The 20025-nt window shown below is 38.0% G+C and overlaps 1 protein-coding gene across 2 annotated transcripts in view; it reads left to right on the forward strand.

The window, feature by feature from the left end:
• The window catches only part of USP32 (ubiquitin specific peptidase 32), a 213328-nt gene that overhangs the window by 44558 nt on the left and 148745 nt on the right, over nt 1–20025 (forward strand). For both annotated transcript variants that reach the window (XM_032429128.1, XM_032429129.1), the window contains exon 2: nt 16280–16407. In XM_032429128.1, coding sequence (XP_032285019.1) covers nt 16280–16407 — 128 coding nt within the window. The remainder of the gene's footprint in view (nt 1–16279; nt 16408–20025) is intronic.

Below are 20025 nucleotides of genomic sequence, written 5' to 3' on the forward strand. Positions count from 1 at the left end.
TTTCTTTCTTTCTTTCTTTCTTTCTTTCTTTCTTTCTTTCTTTCTTTCTTTCTTTCTTTCTTTCTCTTTCTTTCTTTCTTTTTTAAGATTTTATTTATTTATTTGTCAGAGAGAGAGCTCACAAGCACAAGTAGGGGGAGTGCAGGCAGAGGGAGAAGGAGACTCCCCGCTGAGCAGGGAGCCCGATGGCGGGCTCCATCCCAGGACCCTGGGATCATGACCTGAGCCCAAAGCAGATGCTTAACCAATTGAGCCACCCAGGTATCCCCTAAACAGAAAATTTCTTAAATAAGATATAGGAGTTTATTTTTCTCACATACAAATCTGGAGATAGGATATCCAGAGGTTGTATGGTAGTTTCATGGTCATCTAAGCTTTTCTATGGTTTATAACTTCAGGTTCATTTGTAGTGTAAGAGAGGGGCTGGAGAGGTAGCCATTGCTTTCTGAGGTGGGAGGAAGAGACAAAAGCAAAAGGACATTCATTACTGTCTGGAGCTTTTTAAGGAGTCTTACTCTTCTAGCAATTTTTGTTACATTTCACTGGCCATTTCTAGTTGCAAGGGAGGCTGGAAAGTATAGTTTTTTTTTTTAGCTGGGAACATTATCACCTTGTTTATATTTGCCAGTTATCATTCCATTCTCATTTCCTGCAGCTCTGCTTCTTGCAACCTATACTTCATTTATATCAAACTACTTGCAGTTCCCTGATTATTTGTGCTACTTTTTTTTTTTTAAAGATTTTTATTAGTTTATTTAATTGACAGAGAGAGAGACAGCGAGAGAGGGAACACAAGCAGTGGGGAGTGGGAGAGAGAGAAGCAGGCCTCCTGCCGAGCAGGGAGCCCGACCCGGGGCTCGATCCCAGGACCCTGGGATCATGACCCAAGCTGAAGGCAGTCACTTAACCAGCTGAGCCACCCAGGCGCCCCTGTGCTACTTTATTCTTTTATATGTGTTTTCCTTGCATGGAATATCCTTCGGCGTTTTTTTTTTTTTGCCAGGTGAACCCCTTCACTTCAAGAACCAACCTCTTGGAAGCTTTTCTTAATCACCAACTCAGAATTAATCACTCCCTATTTTGGGACTCCATTTTACTACCTCCACCGTAACATTTCCTATCTGGTATAATGGTTATTTGGTTGTGTGCCGATCTTACCTATTGAAATTTGAAGTATTAGAATGTGTGAACTATGTCTTATTCATCGTTACAGTGACTGACACATAGTAGCATTTAATAAAAGACTGTTGAGAAAAATCAGCTAAAAGCACAATTTTAAAAAAGAAAGAATGTTATGCTTATAGGCCACGTGCAGTTAAAAACTGCCTGTAGGAACTGCAGATAATGAATATTTAGGATATACAGACTACAACATTAAAATGATAATTAGGGAAATTTCTGAAATCCCTAGTTGAATGATTTGAAGGTACTTATTGCTTAAAACAAAGTTAGACAGAATTAGTCTTGATAGCTCTGCTTTGTAAATGAATTTTTATAAATGGATTTTTTTTTTCAGATTATGCTTCCCCCTACCCTTTTAAAAAGTCTATGACAAAATAATTACAACTTTCACTAGCTCTGTTTCATCTTTGATTTTCATTTCCAGGGACAGTGTATCCATTGCCTTGCTAAGTCATACTTAATTATAGAAGTCATGTTGAGTAAGGGAAAAGAGAAAATTTTCATTTAAACTGAGGAAGAAAGGCTCTAGATAGTCAGACCCTAGAGCCTCCGATCAGGGAGTCACTGGAAGCTAGCCTACTTTTTCTTTTCCTTTTGCCTTGGACTCCTTTTCCTTCCCTCCCTTTCCTCCTTCCCCCCCTTCCCCCACTTCCCCATTTCTCCCCTTCCCCCCCTTCCCCCCTTCCTTCCTTCCTATTCTTTTGATAGATCTTAGATGCTGAAGTTCTTTGTGAAGAAAGAAATCGCAATCTCCTTTCCCTCCCTTTTTTTCTCTAAGACTAGGTTGCTTCCAGTTTCTGAAATAGTGCCCTTAGGTGTAGTACAGATGGGATTTTGATCTTTCCCAGCTGGGTAGCAGATCACATGCTTTTCCTCTGTCTTCTCCCTTTCGATTTTGTACCTTTTCTAAGATGTTAGCTTGGAAGTTTAAATCTTTAGTTTAGCTCTGTTTTTGGCTAGGGGTAATCTACTATAATGGTTGAGTATCCCTGAAGGAGAGTGGTATGGTTGACTTACTTGGTAGCACTTCTTTTTTGCAACATACTATTTTCTTTAGTACCTATGTATATAACTTGTCTTGCAAACATTTGTAAATATTTAAAGGGGAATATATGATATTGAATTCTTCAAGTGGCTATGGAAAAAAGAAAACCTGGTACAAATATTTAGTGTTCATTATATGGCAGATTATATTTTTATTTCTCAGAGAGAGAGCGCGCGCACAAGCAGGGTGAGTAGCGGGCAGAGGGAGAAGCAGGCTCCCTGCCGAGCCGGGACCCCGAAGTGGGACTCGATCCCAGGACCCTGGGACCATGACCTGAGCCGAAGGCAGACGCTTAAGGACTGAGCCACCCAGGCGCCCCTGGCAGATTATATTTTTTTAAAAGATGGCATGACAATATCTCCTATCCCATTTGCTGCTTACAATATGACTATGACACTTCTCCCATGAAAAGCAGGATCTGTGGTTGCTCCTCTTGAATCTGGGCAGGCTTGGGACTACAGCAGAAGTGACAGTCTTATTATTTCAACTTTTCATTACATATACCAGTGAAATATATTTGATTTCCTTTGCCTCTTTGTCTGATATGTTCTACCTAATTTTTCTCTTTAACCTTGTTAACTTTATTTTTCTGTTTTCCTCCTTTCACTCAGTCTTGTCTTCTTTCTCTTTCCTGCATCATTTCTTTGTCCCAGGAACAGATAGATGGTAGGCATTTTGGTAAATATTTTTCCATAATGCTGGAAGTCTCAAATTGAGGTCCAGTGACCCGTCTTCCTTCTCCTCTGTTAGCAGAAAATGAAATAAAATGAGGAGGGGTGGTTTTGTATAAGGGCCAATGTATGTTTCTCTAGGCTTTCTTTTTCAAAATGTAAACTTGTTCAAGTGGAATATGTTGTGTCTGTATGAACACTGAGCACTTAAAAGAACTCTTATATCAAATTTAGTCTTTCAGTAGCTTCCAGATTTGAATTCTTTTATTTTAAGATTTTATTTATTTACTCAAGAGAGTGAGCGAGAGAACACAAGCAGGGGGAACTGTTTGTTCCCCCTCGGGCTGAGCAGGGAGCCCAATGTGGGGCTCGATCCCAGGACCCTGGGATCATGACCTGAGCCAAAGGCAGAGGCTTAACTGACTGAGACCACCCAGGTGCCCCTTGAATTCCCATTTTATTTTATTTTATTTTTAAAGATTTTATTTATTTATTTGACAGAGGGGGAGAGAGCAAGCACAAGCAGGGGGAGCGGCAGGCAGGGGAGAAGCAGGCTCCCTGCTGAGCAAGGAGCCTGATGTGGGGCTTGATCCCAGGACCGTGGGATCATGACCTGAGCCGAAGGCAGCCGCTTAATTGACTAAGCCACCCAGGCGCCCCTTGAATTCCCATTTTAAAAAGTTTACTCGTTCTTCTTCTTTCACTGACCAGAATAAGACTGAAGTATTTATTGACAGATTTTCAGCTTTTAAAACCAAGGAAATAAACAAAAACAAAAACCCCACCAAGGACAATACCTTATATTTGTATCCCCCATAGAACCCAACACATGTTGCCGATTATATATGTTAGGTGAAATACACATCTATTTAGTTTTTATGATATGTCATGTAGACTACTCAGAATATGCTTGGATTACTATGTAACTAAAAAACTGCTAGACAAAATTGTGGAATGTTTTTTCTGCTCTTGTTTGTATTTAAAAAACAAATTAAAAAAAATACCCTCTAGACAAGTCTTGGATTTAGTGAACTCTGTAGTAGTCTTGTGTTATATGTATGGGTTATATCAAAGAAGCCCCATTCTTTAATCTGTTACAAAATAGTCTTATTTTTAAAATGAGTACATGTTGAATTCTTGGTGACTTTAGTTCAAGGAGCTTTTGTGTGAGTAGGACCTATTGTAGATAAAGTATAGCAAGTGAACGTATCCATGCTTTGAGTAAATATCATATTTTGAGTAACCTGAAAATTTGCCCTGAAAATCTGTTTTGATATGAGAAAAAAAATTTCGCCCTTCTTTCTTTACCTTTGGTGCTTCCTTGTTGTTGTCTTGTGTTCACACTTCCTGTTTGAGGTGGGATTATGGTTCTGTCCTTATAGCTCTCAATAAGATTCTGGGTGGTTTCTTAAATCTCATGGCAGAATGTTACAGGTGTACAGTTGACCCTTGATCCTTGAGGGTTAGGGGCACCGATCCCCTGGGCAGTCAGAAATTCACATAAAACTTTTGATTCTCAAAAAAAAATTTTTTTTTAAGTAATCTCTTTGCCCAACATGAGGCTTGAACTCAAGACACGACCCCGAGATCAAGAGTCTAGAGATCATACTCTACCGACTGAGCCAGCCAGGTGCCCTTGATTCCCCATAATTAATAGTTAATAGCCTGCTGTTGACTGGAAGCTTTACTGATTACATAAACAGTCAATTAACACATATCTTGTATGTTATGTGTATTATATACTGTATTCTTAAAGAGAAAATGTTATTAAGAATCACAAGGAAGAGGAAATACATTTATAACACCGTACTTTTTTTTTTAACTTTTTTTTTTTTCTTTAAGATTTTGTTTATTTATTGGACAGAGAGAGACACAGCGAGAGAGGGAATACAAATAGGGGAAGTGGGAGAGGGAGAAGCAGGCTTCCCACTGAGCAGGGAGCCTGATGCGGGGCTCGATCCCAGGACCCTGGGATCATGACCTGAGCCGAAGGCAGACGCTTAACGACTGAGCCACCCAGGCGCCCCCCCCCCCCCTTTTTTTTTTTTAAGATTTTATTTATTTGACAGAGAGAGACAGAGAGGGAACACAAGCAGGGGGAGTGGGAGAGGGAGAAGCAGACTTCCCGCTGAGCAGGGAGCCCGATGTGGGGCTCGATCCCAGGACCTTGGGATCACGACCCGAGCCAAAGGCAGACACTTAACGACTGAGCCACCCAGGTGCCCCAGCACCATACTGTTTTTATTGAGATCGTAAGTTTGTGTCATGTTTACAAGATGAATCATCTGTGAGTACCTACATCAATATTATCGTATATAATACAAAACATTATAGATGTTACATGTATTACTAACAGGCATCAAAAATGAAAAGATAATGTGAAAAAGAAATTTGTATTTATTTATAGGCTTAACAATTCATGATTTGATAATAAAGCAGCAGCAGTATGATTGCTTTATGGTAGCCTGGTGTTATTGATCCATTTGTTTCACAGTAGCCTAGTCTAATGAATTCATCTTATGAATGAATCATTATACAGTTTTCCTGGCATACATTATTGTAGTCCTTTTCATAATACATTGTCACATTAAAAAAATACCTGTGATCGTAGTCTAATAATGCAGTGTCTCCAGTTATGAGAGAGAGAGGCATACTGTGCCAGTAATATAGTTCTTTGAAAGAAATTATAAAACAGTAAGAAAACTAACACATTATTGATTTTATATGAAATATCATTCACTTCATGCATACATAAAGATAGGCTGTCCACTTCCATATGCGTTTTGCACATGGTGTTCCACATGATGAATAGTTAGATGATGATGATGACGATGATGATGATGCAAAAACATCTACAGTTCTTGCCATACAATTAATAGATGTTCACACAAAGACACACACATACACAAGAGATAAGCTTTTTAACTTTGACATAAATTATTTACTATTCATTAAGTAGAAGTGGATTGTCATAAAGATCTTCCTCATTGTCTTACTGAGTTGGCTGAGGAGGAGGAAGAGGAGGGGTTGTCTTGCTGTCTTGGGTGGCAGAGGCAGAAGAAGTGGGGGAGGTGGAAGAGGAGGCAGAAGAGGCAGACACACTCGGTATAACTTTATGGAAATACATTGTAATTTCTGCCTGACTTTTTTGCTTTTTTTGTTTTTCTAAAAACATCATATAGAGATGTCAGCATGATATGGTACCAATCCTTCTTCCACCATTTGCTTTAGTTTTAGTGCCCATATCATAGAAGGGTCCAGGTCATAAAAGAATTCAAAACAGTCTTGACTAATTGAAATCCTTCTGCTAAATTGTCTAATGTCAATTTGTTTTCTGGCACTGCTTCTTTTATATCTTCTTTCTCATCATCTGGCACTGGTTTGGAAACACTTATCTCCCTCGTGTTGTCTCCATCAAGTTCTGCCTCTGGTGTGTCTATTAGCTCTTGAATTTCTCCAAGATCCCTATCTTGAAACTCTCTAATCCCCCACTTTTTTTTTTTTGTGGTCATATCTCCAATGTCTTTCGTGTTTTCCCTGATTGACTCTGTTGTAAACCTTGTGAAGGCATGCATAACATTTGGACACAGTTTTCTCCAGCAGGAATTTATTGTTTTAGGCTTTGATGGCTTTCACTGCTTTTTCTATAACAATGATGGCATATTCAGTGGTGTAATCTTTCCAGAGCCTCATGGTGTTCTCTCTTACTGGGTTTCTCTTCCATAGTGTTGACAGTCCCTTCCATAGAGTACCACATGTAATGACCTTTAAGACTTCTTATGACCTGACCCCCTGATCTAGAGGTTGAATTATGTTTGGGGGCAAGTAGATCACTTTGACACCTTTGGTGTTGCAATCATGGGGTTCTGGGTGGTCAGGGGCATTGTTCAATATCAAAAGTATTTTTTCATTTGAAAAATGTGATTTACTAGTCACTCATCTAAGCAAATCTGAGTGCCTACAATGTATCAGATAAAGTTCTAGTCTGAGAACTGAAATTTGTCATTATTTTTCCATTCCTCAACCGCAGTGTCCACCCCCAGAATTTGTACCCCTTTTCCTACGTAAAGGGATTTCACACTTAAAGAGTCTTTTTTTTTTTTTTTTTTTAAAGAGTCTTGGTAGGGGTGGAGACCACCTCCATCCATTAGAGGGAAAGACTTAATTTCCCAGACATTCTTGCAGTTGGACATGGCTCCTTGTGGGTCCACCACTCAGATGAGCACCTGCCAGACTGTGACTCAGTACATGGTGATACAGAGACTGGAACTGTGCAAAATGCATTTGGCACTGGTGGTATGAGTGGTAGTAGCAGTCCTGGCCACAGGGTCCAGGGTTCAAAATTTAATAAGGATGAGAATCAAAGAACTTTAAAAAGTAGACCCTTGGGGCGCCTGGGTGGCTCGGTCGTTAAGCGTCTGCCTTCGGCTCAGGTCATGATTCCAGGTCCTGGGATCGAGCCCCGCATCGGGCTCCCTGCTCGGCGGGAAGCCTGCTTCTCCCTCTCCCACTCCCCCTGCTTGTATTCCCTCTCTCGCTGTGTCTCTCTCTGTCAAATAAATAAATAAAATCTTAAAAAAAAAAAAAAAAAAAAAGTAGACCCTTTACTGGCAAGGTACTTCCGACTATAGGGACAGAGCATTAATGGAACCAATTTAGAAAACTGGTTCTCGTTGTCCGGAGACTTCTTGTTGTACACCCCAATGACTGGCAGCTGATGTTTATCTTTTCCCTTCAAGGATCAGGTGGTAGCAACTTTAGAGATAAGGGCAGTCCTAATCATGAACCCACCTGCATTTGTACAAAGCAGTAGAGTTAGCCTGTCTCTTCCTACCTTAAATCCTGGTGCTTGCTTCTCTTCCTTACTAATAAATGTTCTTTGTGGCATTTTTTTTTTTCACAGGCTAGGACACTTACATCTGCATTAAAAACTTGCTCAGGCAGATAATCTTCTCCCCAGTGATTTTCTAAATGGCGTCTGGGAATTCATCTGCTGCCTCTTGGTCAGCAAAAGCTGCTTTTCTTGTTGACTTTTTAAGGCAAACCTCTTTTTAAAATTCTTAAACCATCCTTTTCTGGCATTAAATTCTTCAGCTTGCTTTAGATCCTTCATCTTCTTTTTGCTGTAAGTTGTCATCTGATGGCTTTGATTTTTCTTGAATCATATTAGAGTCTACAGGTATGCCTTTCTTATTAACAACCTGCACCCACATAAAAGCTGCATTTTCAGTACAAGATAAAAAGGTATTTCACTAAAGTACAAGATTTTCACTCCTGCTGGTACAGATGTGGTGATGGCTTCACAAATTTCCCTTTTTTAAAAAAATTTTTTAAATGGTCCTTAGTGGATTCATTTATCTTGAAATAGTGGGCAGCCACAGCTGCAGACCTCAGTCTGTGGTACATATCAGGCAATTCAATGTTAGGACTTTTCTCTGCTTCTTGGGAGCACTTCCAGCATCGCTGGTGGCACTTCCTATGGGTCCCCTGGTGTTATTCAAGGCTTATGGTTTTGCACTCAACATGAAAAATACATGAGAGGGCGCCTGGGTGTCTCAGTCATTAAGCGTCTGCCTTCGGCTCAGGTCATGATCCCAGGGTCCTGGGATCGAGTCCCACATCGGGCTCCCTGCTCGGCGGGAAGCCTGCTTCTCCCTCTCCCACTCCCCCTGCTTGTGTTCCTGCTCTCGCTGTCTCTCTCTCTCTCTCAAATAAATAAATAAAATCTTTAAAAAAAAATAAAAAAAGAAAAATACATGAGAACCACGAGAGATCACTTTTTACCGTGATACACAATTTACTGGAGAGATGAACTATTCACGCAGAAATGATTAGCACCACACAGCATTTAAAGCAGACATTCTAACACTTGAACTCACTGTAATAGCAACAGGAAGTGGCTACGAAATTATTAACAGTTGTACAGTATGTACTACTGTTAATTTTATGCAGTTATGACTTAATACTGCATATTTACATTTGTTTACAATTCTCTCGGTTGGAATGGTACCATGTATGGTCTGTAAGTGTGTGTAAGTTTTGATAAATTTTAACTTTTTCTAATAAATGTATATTTTATGGTAGTAAATGATAAAATAGACAAGTATCTACATATATTTCATGCACTCATGACATACTTTTCAGTTTTTTTGATGTTTCTGGGCTATACAGTTCATCTGTTTTTTCAGATTGCAAATTTCCAAAAAATTTTTCAACGTCATTATTGAAAAAAGTCCACGTATAAGTGGACCCATGCAGTTCAAGCCTGTATTGTTCAAGGGTCGACTGTATTTTGAAATGCTTCTATTCTCTTTTTCAGGTTGTTAAGAAAAACCTAAAATAAGACTAGTCCTTGAGATTTATTTTTTGAGGGTGAAATACCTCTTAAAGCTGTTCCTACTGTGGTCAGATGCATCACTTGGTTTACTGTCCTGCTGTCTATATTTCTGGAGCCCTTCTTCTTTGTTTCTAATCTGGCCCTGTCCTCTAGGCCTACTGTGTAGCTGTCATCTTGGGATGTCATATCATAATCAGCCGTCCTTTACCACTCTCATGCTGGAGTCAGTGTTTCCTAGATCCCTTTTCTTTCGTTTATCCCCTTATTTTGATGTAGAACATTCTCTTATAGCTGGCTGTGAAAGGGTCCAAGAGATTATTGTTACTTTCTCATTACTATATTTTATAGTACTTATTTGGATGTAATTTTTTTTTTTTATCCTTCTCTAAGACTATTTGGAGGTTTTAGTATTTTTTTTCTTCTTTCTTCATTATTTTTGTTCACCCCGCTAACCCCTATTTGTTTTGGTACCTTCCTTGTTGGAATCTTCCTCAATATTTGGTGTTCTTGGACTGTTCATTCATTTTTTTAAAGGTCCACTCTATTGAAATATAATTTACATACAATAAAATCCACAGATTTTAAGTATTCAGTTTAATTAGTTTTGACAAATGTATTCTCTTGTTTTGTTTTTTTTTATTTATTCATTCGGGATACAGAGATACAGAGAGAGAGAGAGAGAATGTAAGCAGGGGGAGAAGTAGAGGGAAGGGGAGAAGCAGGCCCCCTGCTGAGCAGGGAGCCTGATGCGGGGCTCGATCCCAGGACCCTGGGATCATGACCTGAGCTGAAGGCAGATGCTTAACCATCTGAGCCACCCAGGTGCCCCAAATGTATTCTCTTTTGTAATTGCCACCCCAGGCAAATATATAAAACATTTCCATCACCTCAGAAGAGTTCCCTCCTATCTCTTTGCAGTCTGTTCCCTACATTTCTACCCACACACCCTTCACTCCACCACTGGTCAACCACTGTCTTTGTCACCATAGCTAGTTTTGCCTCTTTAAGACTTTACTATAATGCAGTCATACAGTATATGTTCTTTTTTTTTTTAAGATTTTATTTATTTATTTGACAGAGAGGGAACACAAGCCAGGAGAGTGGGAGAGGGAGAAGCAGGCTTCCCGGCAAGCAGGGAGCCCGATGTGGGGCTTGATCCCAGGACCCTGGGATCATGACCTGAGCCGAAGGCAGACGCTTAATGACTGAGCCACCCAGGCGCCCCAGTATATGTTCCTTTGTGTCTGGTTTCTTTTGCTCAATATCATTTTTGAGAGTCATTTATGTTGTTGCGTGAATCAGTTTCTTAATTTTTATTGCAGAATACTATTCCATTGTATGGATATACCACATTTATTTATTCACCTGTGGATGGACAAAGGAGTTGTTTCTAGTGTTTTGGCTATTATTAATACAACTTCTATATATATTTCTGTACAGTATTTTCATTTCTCTTGGGTAAATAGCAAGGAGTAGAATTGCTGGGTCATAGTTAAGTCAGTATATGCTTAACTTTACAAGAACTGCCGAACTACCCATTTATTTTTAAAAGTGTGCATTAAAAGGATTGATTGGAAGACTTATGTGTTTGAGTATGTCACTGGTTGACTTGTGGATTTTCCTGCTGTTCAATTAGTTGGGAACCCAGCCATGTCTAAGGGGGGAATAGAGAGTCTCTTCTCACTCCATGTCAGGAGCAGTAGGCGTTTGTTCTGTTATCATATACTTTTCTTCAGGGAAGAATCCTGTTTATTCTGCCTACGTGATACATATGTCTCAGTAGGGCAAGGGATACAAATGCTCACTTGATCTTTACCTTTTTTCATACCTCATTATTCTTACAGCTCTCAGATAAACCTGGTATTTCCATGTATGGAGGCTTTCTACCTCAGATTCTCCAGGGAATGTATCTCTGGTCTTTTAATATATATCTACATCTAAAAGGTTTGTGTAAAAGTGGTGGCTGGTGCCTGACTACATCATGCTTCAAGGTTAGACCTGAGAGTCTAACTACTTTTTATATAGACTCTCAACCAGTCAGTCTCTCTTTATCCCCACCTTTTACCATACCCCCCCCAACCTGCGCCTTTGGTGGTAATTGGTCCCATCAGTTCCTGAGCCTTTTTTGGGGTGCTCTGGATAGGGTAAAACAGGTAAATTAGTTTGCTTCTTGTTCATATTTCTCAACTGCTAGGGCTTACGCTTTAATTCTTTGGTCTGCTTAGGTCAGTCACCACCCCTCAAGACATTTAATGGTCACCAGAAAAATTTGACTCTTAGGTCCTCAGTTTTCTCTTCTCTTTGTCCTTGTGAGTTTATATCCTTTTTAATTCTTGCTGTAATTTTAGTGATGTCTAGAGGGAGAGAAGAGATTTTTTCTTATTTTTTAAAGATTTTATTTATTTATTTATTTGACACAGAGAGAGAGACAGCAAGAGAGGGAACACAAGCAGGGGCAGTGGGAGAGGGAGAAGCAGTTTCCTGCTGAGCAGGGAGCCCGATGTGGGACTCTATCCCAGGACCCTGGGATCATGACCTGAGCTGAAGGCAGATGCTTAACGACTGAGCCACCCAGGCGCCCCAAGAGACTTTTTTAAAAAGATTTTATTTATTTATTTGAGAGAAAGAGCACGAGTGTGAGCTGAGGGTGGGGCAGAGGGAGAGGGAGAGAATTCCAAGCCGACTCCACACTGAGCATGGAGCCCCATGTGGGGCTTGCTCTTAAGACCCTGAGATCATGACCCGAGCTGAAATCAAGAGTTAGACAGTTAATTGAACCACTCAGCTGCCCCAAGAGAAGAGATTTTTAAAAATATGTGTTCAGGGATGCTTGGGTGGCTCAATCCGTTAAACATCTGCCTTCGGCTCGGGTCATGATCCCAGGGTCCTGGGATCAAGCCATGTGTCAGGAATTAGCGGGGACCCTGCTGCTTCCTCTGCCTCTTGCTCCCCCGCTTGTACTCTCCCTCTCTCTGACAAATAAATAAATTTTAAAAATGTGTTCAGTTTTCCATTTTTTACCTGAAATTGTTTTTTCTTTCTAAAACTAAAATAACTACATTAATGTTATGTTTTCCTACTTTAAAATTTTACTAGGCTTGATTCTAGTCTATTTTCCATCTGCCTAAATTTTTATTTTATTTTTGTTATTTAATTTTTAAAGTAGATACCATTTATTGAATGTCTGGATGTACTAAACCTGAGCTATTTTATGGTTTATATTCATTAGGCACCTTAGTTTAAACAAAAGTATGTGAAGCTGTTAGAAACATATGGGAAGTATTATGGTATAATTTCATTTTATTTCATGATTTTCTCACAACAGTTATAGGAGGCTATTCTCATCTCACAGATACGATGATGACAGCCACAATAAATAACATTTAGATGGCTTTCTGTAACTCAGGCACGGTTCTGAGCACTTTGCATTAGTGAACAGAATCCTCCCAACCACCCAGTAAGGTACATACTCTTCGAACTGCCATCTTACAGAAGGCTCCAGGGATAAGGAGTGGCCCAGCTGGGATTGCAGTCCTCCTAAATTTTTATTTTTAAAGTTTTCAAAGTTTCAGTTGTAGAAGAGAACACTTTTAATGTATGTACTCCTTGTCTACATATGAGCTGATTGTTAGTCTGTTTATTTTGAATAAATAAAAGTGCTGTTTATTTTCAGTAATTGTGGATCTGGGCAGTATATTAGTGTCTGATACTCTATTTCAACTATATATAGTAACTTATTCAATCTGTCCTGTGTTGATGGACATCATTTGCTTCTTATAAATACTTTAAAAAGCTTATTACAGAGGTGCCTGGGTGGCTCAGTTGTTAAGCGTCTGCCTTCGGCTCAGGTCATGATCCCAGGGTCCTGGGATTGAGCCCCGCATCGGGCTCTCTGCTCAGCGGGAAGCCTGCTTCTCCCTCTCCCACTACCCCTGCTTGTGTTCCTGCTCTTGCTATCTCTCTGTCAAATAAATAAAATCTTTAAAAAAAAAAAAAGCTTATTACATATATTTTCTCATGTTATAAATGAGTAAGTTTATTAGTCAATAGATTGCTATTTTTTAAATATACTACCAAATAGTCCTTCAAATGATCTGTAACCGACAGTGTATGAGATTATCATTTTATATCCCAATGATTGATTTTCTTGTCTCTTCTGCTAGGCTGTCAGCCTTCTAATTTGTTAGTAAAGCTATTAATGAAAATTAGGCATCTTGAAGAAATATGTATTCCAGTAGCTGAAGTAATTTATTTTCCATTACTGTAGTTATGAGATGAGCTTTGTTCTGTTTTTCACTTTTGCATTCCTTTTTTTTTTTAAGAGAAAGAGTGCACACGTGGGGAGGCGGGGCAGAAGGAGAGGGAGGGAATCTCAAGCAGCCTCCACCTGACACGGGGCCTGATGTCCTGACCCCGAGATCATGACCCAAGCTAAAATCAAGAGCCCGGTGCCTAACGGACTGAGCCACCCAAGCACCCCTCACTTTTGTATTCTATAAGGAAAAAAATGAATATATTGAGGATGTTAATAGTATGACTCCAAATTTTAATGAATTAAGCATGTAGTATTCACACTTTTCTCTAGCTACTTATTCAAGTATTAGTTCTTATTGTTTTATCATTGCCCTACAAATTGTCAAACCCATGTTTCTCTCCCTACTATAAACATTTATTGAATGATAATATATGTGCCAGGGACTCTTCAGGCCTTATCTTGTTGGTCCTTTCTACCTTATGCAAGACTGTAGACCAGTCCTTTTTTCTTGTCCTTTGGAGACTATACTTTCTTGTTTTTCCTGTTCTAACTGTTCCTTATCAATAGAGTATTTTTTCTTTGTCTGCAGATCCTGTAAGCATTGATTTCTTACAGTTTTTTCTCTAATTCACTGTGCTTATTTATGGATTTCATTGCCACCTATATGCTGATGATTCTCTTCAAACCTCTCCTAAGCTTTACACTCATAATTGTAAAAACGCACTGAATTTCCCCAGGGTTTTTCATATACAGTATATCCTTACCAGGGTTTATCATCTTTTCTTCCTCACTTATCTTTTTCTTACATTCCCTTTCTACATGATAATACCATCCTTCAAGTTTCCCTGACTAGTATCCTGAATATTATCCTAGATTGCTTCTCAGTCAGGCTCTCAAGTTCTACTGACTTTTCTTCTAGACTTTCTCAGATTTAGCTTCTCCTTTTCTTCTTGTATTAGTCTACTTTTTGCTTCTCTTATTCCATATTCCTTATTCTCATATTCCACTACTGGTAGAATGAACTATCTGAATTGTATCTGACTGGGTCCTGTTTCCTATCTGCCTGGAATTTGTATCTGAATTGTGTCTGACTATATCCCTTCTTTATTATGACAGAGCAAAATTTCTATGACTTGGTCAAATGACTGCCACCCTAGGTTTATCATTTACTACTCCCTGCCTTGTTTATTTTGTTCTAGTAACATACAATTCCATACACTCCATTCATCATTGTACTTTGTAACAAACTGTCATTTCTGCCTGGCATACCCTTGTCCCTTTTGCTTTAGTTAGCCTTTACATTTTTATGTAATCATCCTCTCTGTCCAGAGTCTTCTCTTTCCTCCAGCATGGGCTAAAGGTACCTACCTTTTCTGTGCCTCCATTATGATCCTTGAACTGACTGCGTAATATTAAAGAGTATTTTTCTTATCCTTATAGGCAGATATTGTTTTAATTGGTGAAAAAAGGTCTTCAAAGGTCTTCAAAATGCCTAAAATAAAGTAATGACTCAGTAATTTTTTTTGATAGTGGGTGTCTAAAAATATTAGGTTGTTAGAATAATTTATAGATTACTTTCTTTGTAAGTGATGACAAAATCTAAGCTAAGCTTGGAGACTGTCCTCCACATGGATAGATAAGTGCTCAAGAAGTATAAATAATATAATTTTTATCCCAAAGGAAGTTGAAGTATAGTTGGTATACAATGTAATATTAGTTTCAGGTATACAGCGTAGTGATTTATATACATTATGAATGGTTGTCATACAAGGTTAATACAGTATTATTGACTGTATTCCCAATGCTGCTCTTTACATCCCCGTGACTTATTTATTTTATAACTGGAAAGTTTGTACTCTTTATCCCCTTTACCTATTTTATCCATCCCCTCATCTGTCTCTCCTCTGTCAACCACCAGTTTGTTCTTTGTATTTATGAGTCTGTTTCTGTTTTGTTTGTTTTGTTTTTAAGATTCCAGATATATGTGAAGTCATACAGTGTTTGTCTTTCCCTGTCAGACTTATTTCATTTAGAATAATACCCTCTAGGTCCATCCAAATTGTTGCAAATGGCAAGATTTTGTTCTTTTTCATGTCTGAGTAATATTCTGTATTACGTGTATATATATATATACACACACACACACACACACATATATATGTATGTATATATATACCTTATCTTTATCCATTCATTATTTTTTAAAGATTTTATTTATTTATTTTGAGAGAGTGAGTGAAAGCGCGCACACGCGAGCGTGACTGGGGGGAGAAACAGAGGGAGAGAGAAAATCTCAAGCAGATTCCACACTGAGCATGGAGCCTGACACGGGGCTTGATCTCAGGACCCCGAGATCATGACCTGAGCCTAAATCAAGAGTTAGCCACGTAACTGAGCCATCCAGGTGCCCTATACCCATTTATTTATTAATGGACACTTAGGTTGCTTCCATAATTTGGCTATTGTACGTAATGCTTCAGTGAATGTAGGGGTGCATCTGTCTTTTGAAATTAGTGTTTTTGTTTTCTTTGGATAAATACCCAGAAGTGTGTATGTGGGGGGGAAATACTCAGAAGTAGATTGCTGAATCATATGGTATTTCTGTTTTTAATTTTTTGAGGAACCTCCAAAATGTTCCATTGTGGCTGCACCAATTTACATTCCCACCAACAATGCACAAGGGTTCCCTTTCTCCACATACTTGCCAACACTTATTTTTAAAAAGTGAAGATTTTGAGAGACTTCTTTTCTCTTCTGGTTTCTTACCCTCTTCAATTTCTGAATTGCAGTTACAGATGTAGAGCTGAAACGACTGAAAGATGCCTTTAAGAGGACCTGTGGGCTCTCATACTATATGGGCCAGCACTGCTTCATCAGGGAAGTGCTTGGGGATGGAGTGCCTCCCAAAGTTGCTGAGGTAATCTTTATATTCTAGGTTTTCCTTTGAGATGGTTATCCACCAGCCTGAATTCTTGAGGAGCTTTCTGGTCTTAACATGTGTACTCTTCCCTACAGTTATTTTTCTTGCTGAGTAGGTAAATAGGTCTTATTTTAGATGTCAATATGGCTGTGTTTTTAGAGGCCAAATGGGAGTAACACAGATCTGCAGTTTGCTGCTTTTATTCTTCTGAGCTTTAATAGCCACTGACTGTAACCATGGGACCATTTGTATGACTGACTTCTTATTCTTATAAACTTCGTTACTCTGATGTATACATTTTATGTTGGGAGTATGTTTTACAAATTTCGTGTTAAAGAAAACCTTTCCATATAGCAAAACCGAATTAAATTAATTCTGAGCCAAAGGCAGACGCTTAACGATTGAGCCACCCAGGCGCCCCCGAATTAAATTAATTCTATAAAATTAAATGTAGTAAATGAAACACTAGTTTATTGGAACCTGTAAAGACTTACTTAATTTCTACTAAAAATTTTAGGTAGAGATAAAATGTCCTAAGTTGATATAAATCTACCCTTTCTAAAAATAGTAAGTTAACTATTTTATAGCTTCATACACAGATATGCATTATGTCATTCCAAATGTGAAATGAGAATAAAACACTGAAAATGTTAATAAAACACTGAAAATTATAGGAATTTTAAGCGTATTATATTACAAAGAACTGTAATTCACCATTCTTAATTAGTGACCGTTTCTGCTTCTAACATGGGTTGTGTGCTTTTGAACCTATGGTTTATGTAATATACAGTTTACATTTTTAATTTTTATCTTTTTTTTGTGGGGGTATATGTTGCATTAATTTTCTTAAATGTGTTTTTTTTTTTTTTTTTTGTAAAATTACGTACCTCTGCCATTGTTTCGGATTTATGACAGAGTTAACTTTTTTCCTTAATACTATTTATTGGATTTTCTGTTTCATTGTGAGTTCATCTTCCTATTTCTTTCAGTCTTTTTGTCTTAAATGCTTGTATATAAAATTTTGGAATTTATTTTATTTTAGTATATAACTAGCAAATTTATGAGATACTATAAGTTGGCAGTTGAGGAAGGGTCCTCTGAGTCCATAATAATTAAAATATTCCAAATTCAAATATATATTGCCTTCAGCCTTTCTCTCCCTTCACCTCCTTTCTTAAAGTCAAAACTGTCAGACTCAATGTAGTTTATGGTACTGGGAATAAATTAAGTCAGACTATCTCACTTGTCTCTTTGGACCATATATAAAGATTTACATGTGTACATTGAGTTGTAAGAGTTCTCTATGTATTCTAGATACAAGTGCCTTATAAGATACATATTTGCAAATATACCCTCCCATTCTGTAAGTTTTCTTTTTACTTTCTTTTGATGGTACCCTTTGAAACACAAAACTTAAAATTTTGGTGAAGTCCAATTTACCTGTTTTTCCTTTTATCATTGTGTTTTAGGTATTGTATCTAAGAAATCATTGCCAAAAAAAGAGAAAAGAAATCATTGCCTAACCCAAGGTCATAAAGATTTACTCTTCTGTTTTCCTCTAAGAGTTTTAGCTTTTAAATTTAGGTTTCATCTATTTTGTATTAATTTTGTGTGTGGGATAAGGAGTCCAGCTTCATTCTTTTGCAAGTAGTTCTCCAGTTGTTGTAGAACCATTTGTCAAAAAGACTATTCTTTCCCCATTGAATTGTCTTGTCACTGATGTTAAAATTGTTGAAAGTCAGTTGGCCATAAACATAGTTTTATTTTTGGATTCTCAGTTCGGTTCCATTGATAATCTGTGTCTCCTTGCATCCTTGCACATTGTCTTGATTACTCTGGTTTTGTAAAAGATTTGAAGTCAAAACATGTTATTCCTTTTTTTTTTTTAAGATTTTATTTTTTTATTTGAGAGAGCGAGAGAGAAAGAGAGCGAGAGCGTGAGCATGAGTAGGCAGAGGAGCAGAGGGACAAGCAGACTCCCTGCTGAGCAGGGAGCCCGATGCGGGGCTCAATCCCAGGACCCTGAGATCATGACCTGAGCCAAAGTCAGATGCTTAACTGACTGAGCCACCAAGGTGCCCCCAAAACATGTTATTCTTCTAACTTTGATCTTCTTTTTCAAGTTGTTGTGTCTATTCTAGGTCCCTTGTATTCACATATAAATTTTAGGATTATCTTGTCAATTTATGCAAAAAAGGCATCTGGGATTTTGATAGGGTTGTATTGAATCTGTAGATTGGTGTGGGGAGTATTACCATTTTAACATTACCATTTTAAGGCTTCTGAATTATGAAATTAGGAAGTTTTTACATTTAGATTTTTAATTTTTTTAATGTTCTTTAGTTTTCATTGTGCGAGTCAAATGTCCATCGGCTGAACAAAATGTAGAATCCACACAATGGAATATTACTTGTTAATAAAAAGGAATGAAGTTTTCTGATATGTGCGTGGAAGAACCTGCAAAACATGCTAAGTCAAAGAAGCTAAACACAAAAGACCCATTTTTTTTTTATCCCATTTGTATGAAATGGTCAAAATAGCCAATCTATAGAAACAGAAAATAGATTTGTTAAAATTTTAGTTGATTTTTTTCTTACTCGCGTGCATAGCAGCTGCATCTTCTTGCCGTGTTCCGCTATTGGAGAGGCAGTTCATGCATCCCGTGTTTTGGAGGAATCTGTCCTTCCTGGGATGTCAGGCCACTTGATTGCCTCTGATAGGCTCAAGAAATGTTGTAATATGATAGTTTATTTGGCTTTTTCTGGTTTTTAGGTTAGAAGTAACACTTTTTCAGACCTTTTACATCTAAGGTGGAAGTGGAACTCCTTGCAACATCATTTTTATGTGAATATCTCATAAATTTCATTTCGCCCAAAACTGCTTCAGGAATCTTCCTCTGTCCTTTGGACTGTCTGTTAAGATTAATCACTGGCTAGAATAATTAAAGTAATTATTTTACAAGAACAATCTTAATGTTAAATTGTAAAGTCCACAGTGATAGTTTCAAGTTTCAGTTTTATTGTAGTTAACGCTGTTTTGTGTGTAAAATCTAGCACGGTATTAAAACATGTAAATTCTATAAATGCTTTTAGTGATGATACTAGCTTTTTTTGCCCTATTATTTACTGAAATAGGTTTATTTTAAGTGAGGATGGGTACTGTTAGCATGTGGATATTGATTAGTAAGCGTAATGTGTAAATTGTGAAGTATAATAGGGAGCTAATAAGTACTTTTATCTTTAATTAATTGCTGGTATTTTCTCAGGAAAGGAAGTCTTTATAGTTTTTCATACCATAATCTCAAAAGGATGAGTGAACCTCATTTAAGCTCAGTTTTGGAGCAGTTTCAATATCAGCTTGTGGTTTATTTTAGCCATCTCTGAGATAGGCAGGTCAATAGATAGATTTCATCAGCTTTTGTGTGTATTTGGGAAAGGGAGAGAATTTATTAGTATAATTCATATTTGCAGAGTACAGAGTCATTTGCTGAAGGAGAAATGCTACATTTTAAATAAAATGGAAGTTAAAGGTCTATGCAGGTAGTGTTGAAGTTTGAATTTATTTATTTATTTATTTAAAGCTTGAATTTAGTTTTAGTGAGTAGCTAGACTCAGA

Source organism: Phoca vitulina, unplaced genomic scaffold, assembly GCF_004348235.1.
Source record: "Phoca vitulina isolate PV1807 unplaced genomic scaffold, GSC_HSeal_1.0 scaffold40, whole genome shotgun sequence".
NCBI lineage: Eukaryota > Metazoa > Chordata > Mammalia > Carnivora > Phocidae > Phoca > Phoca vitulina.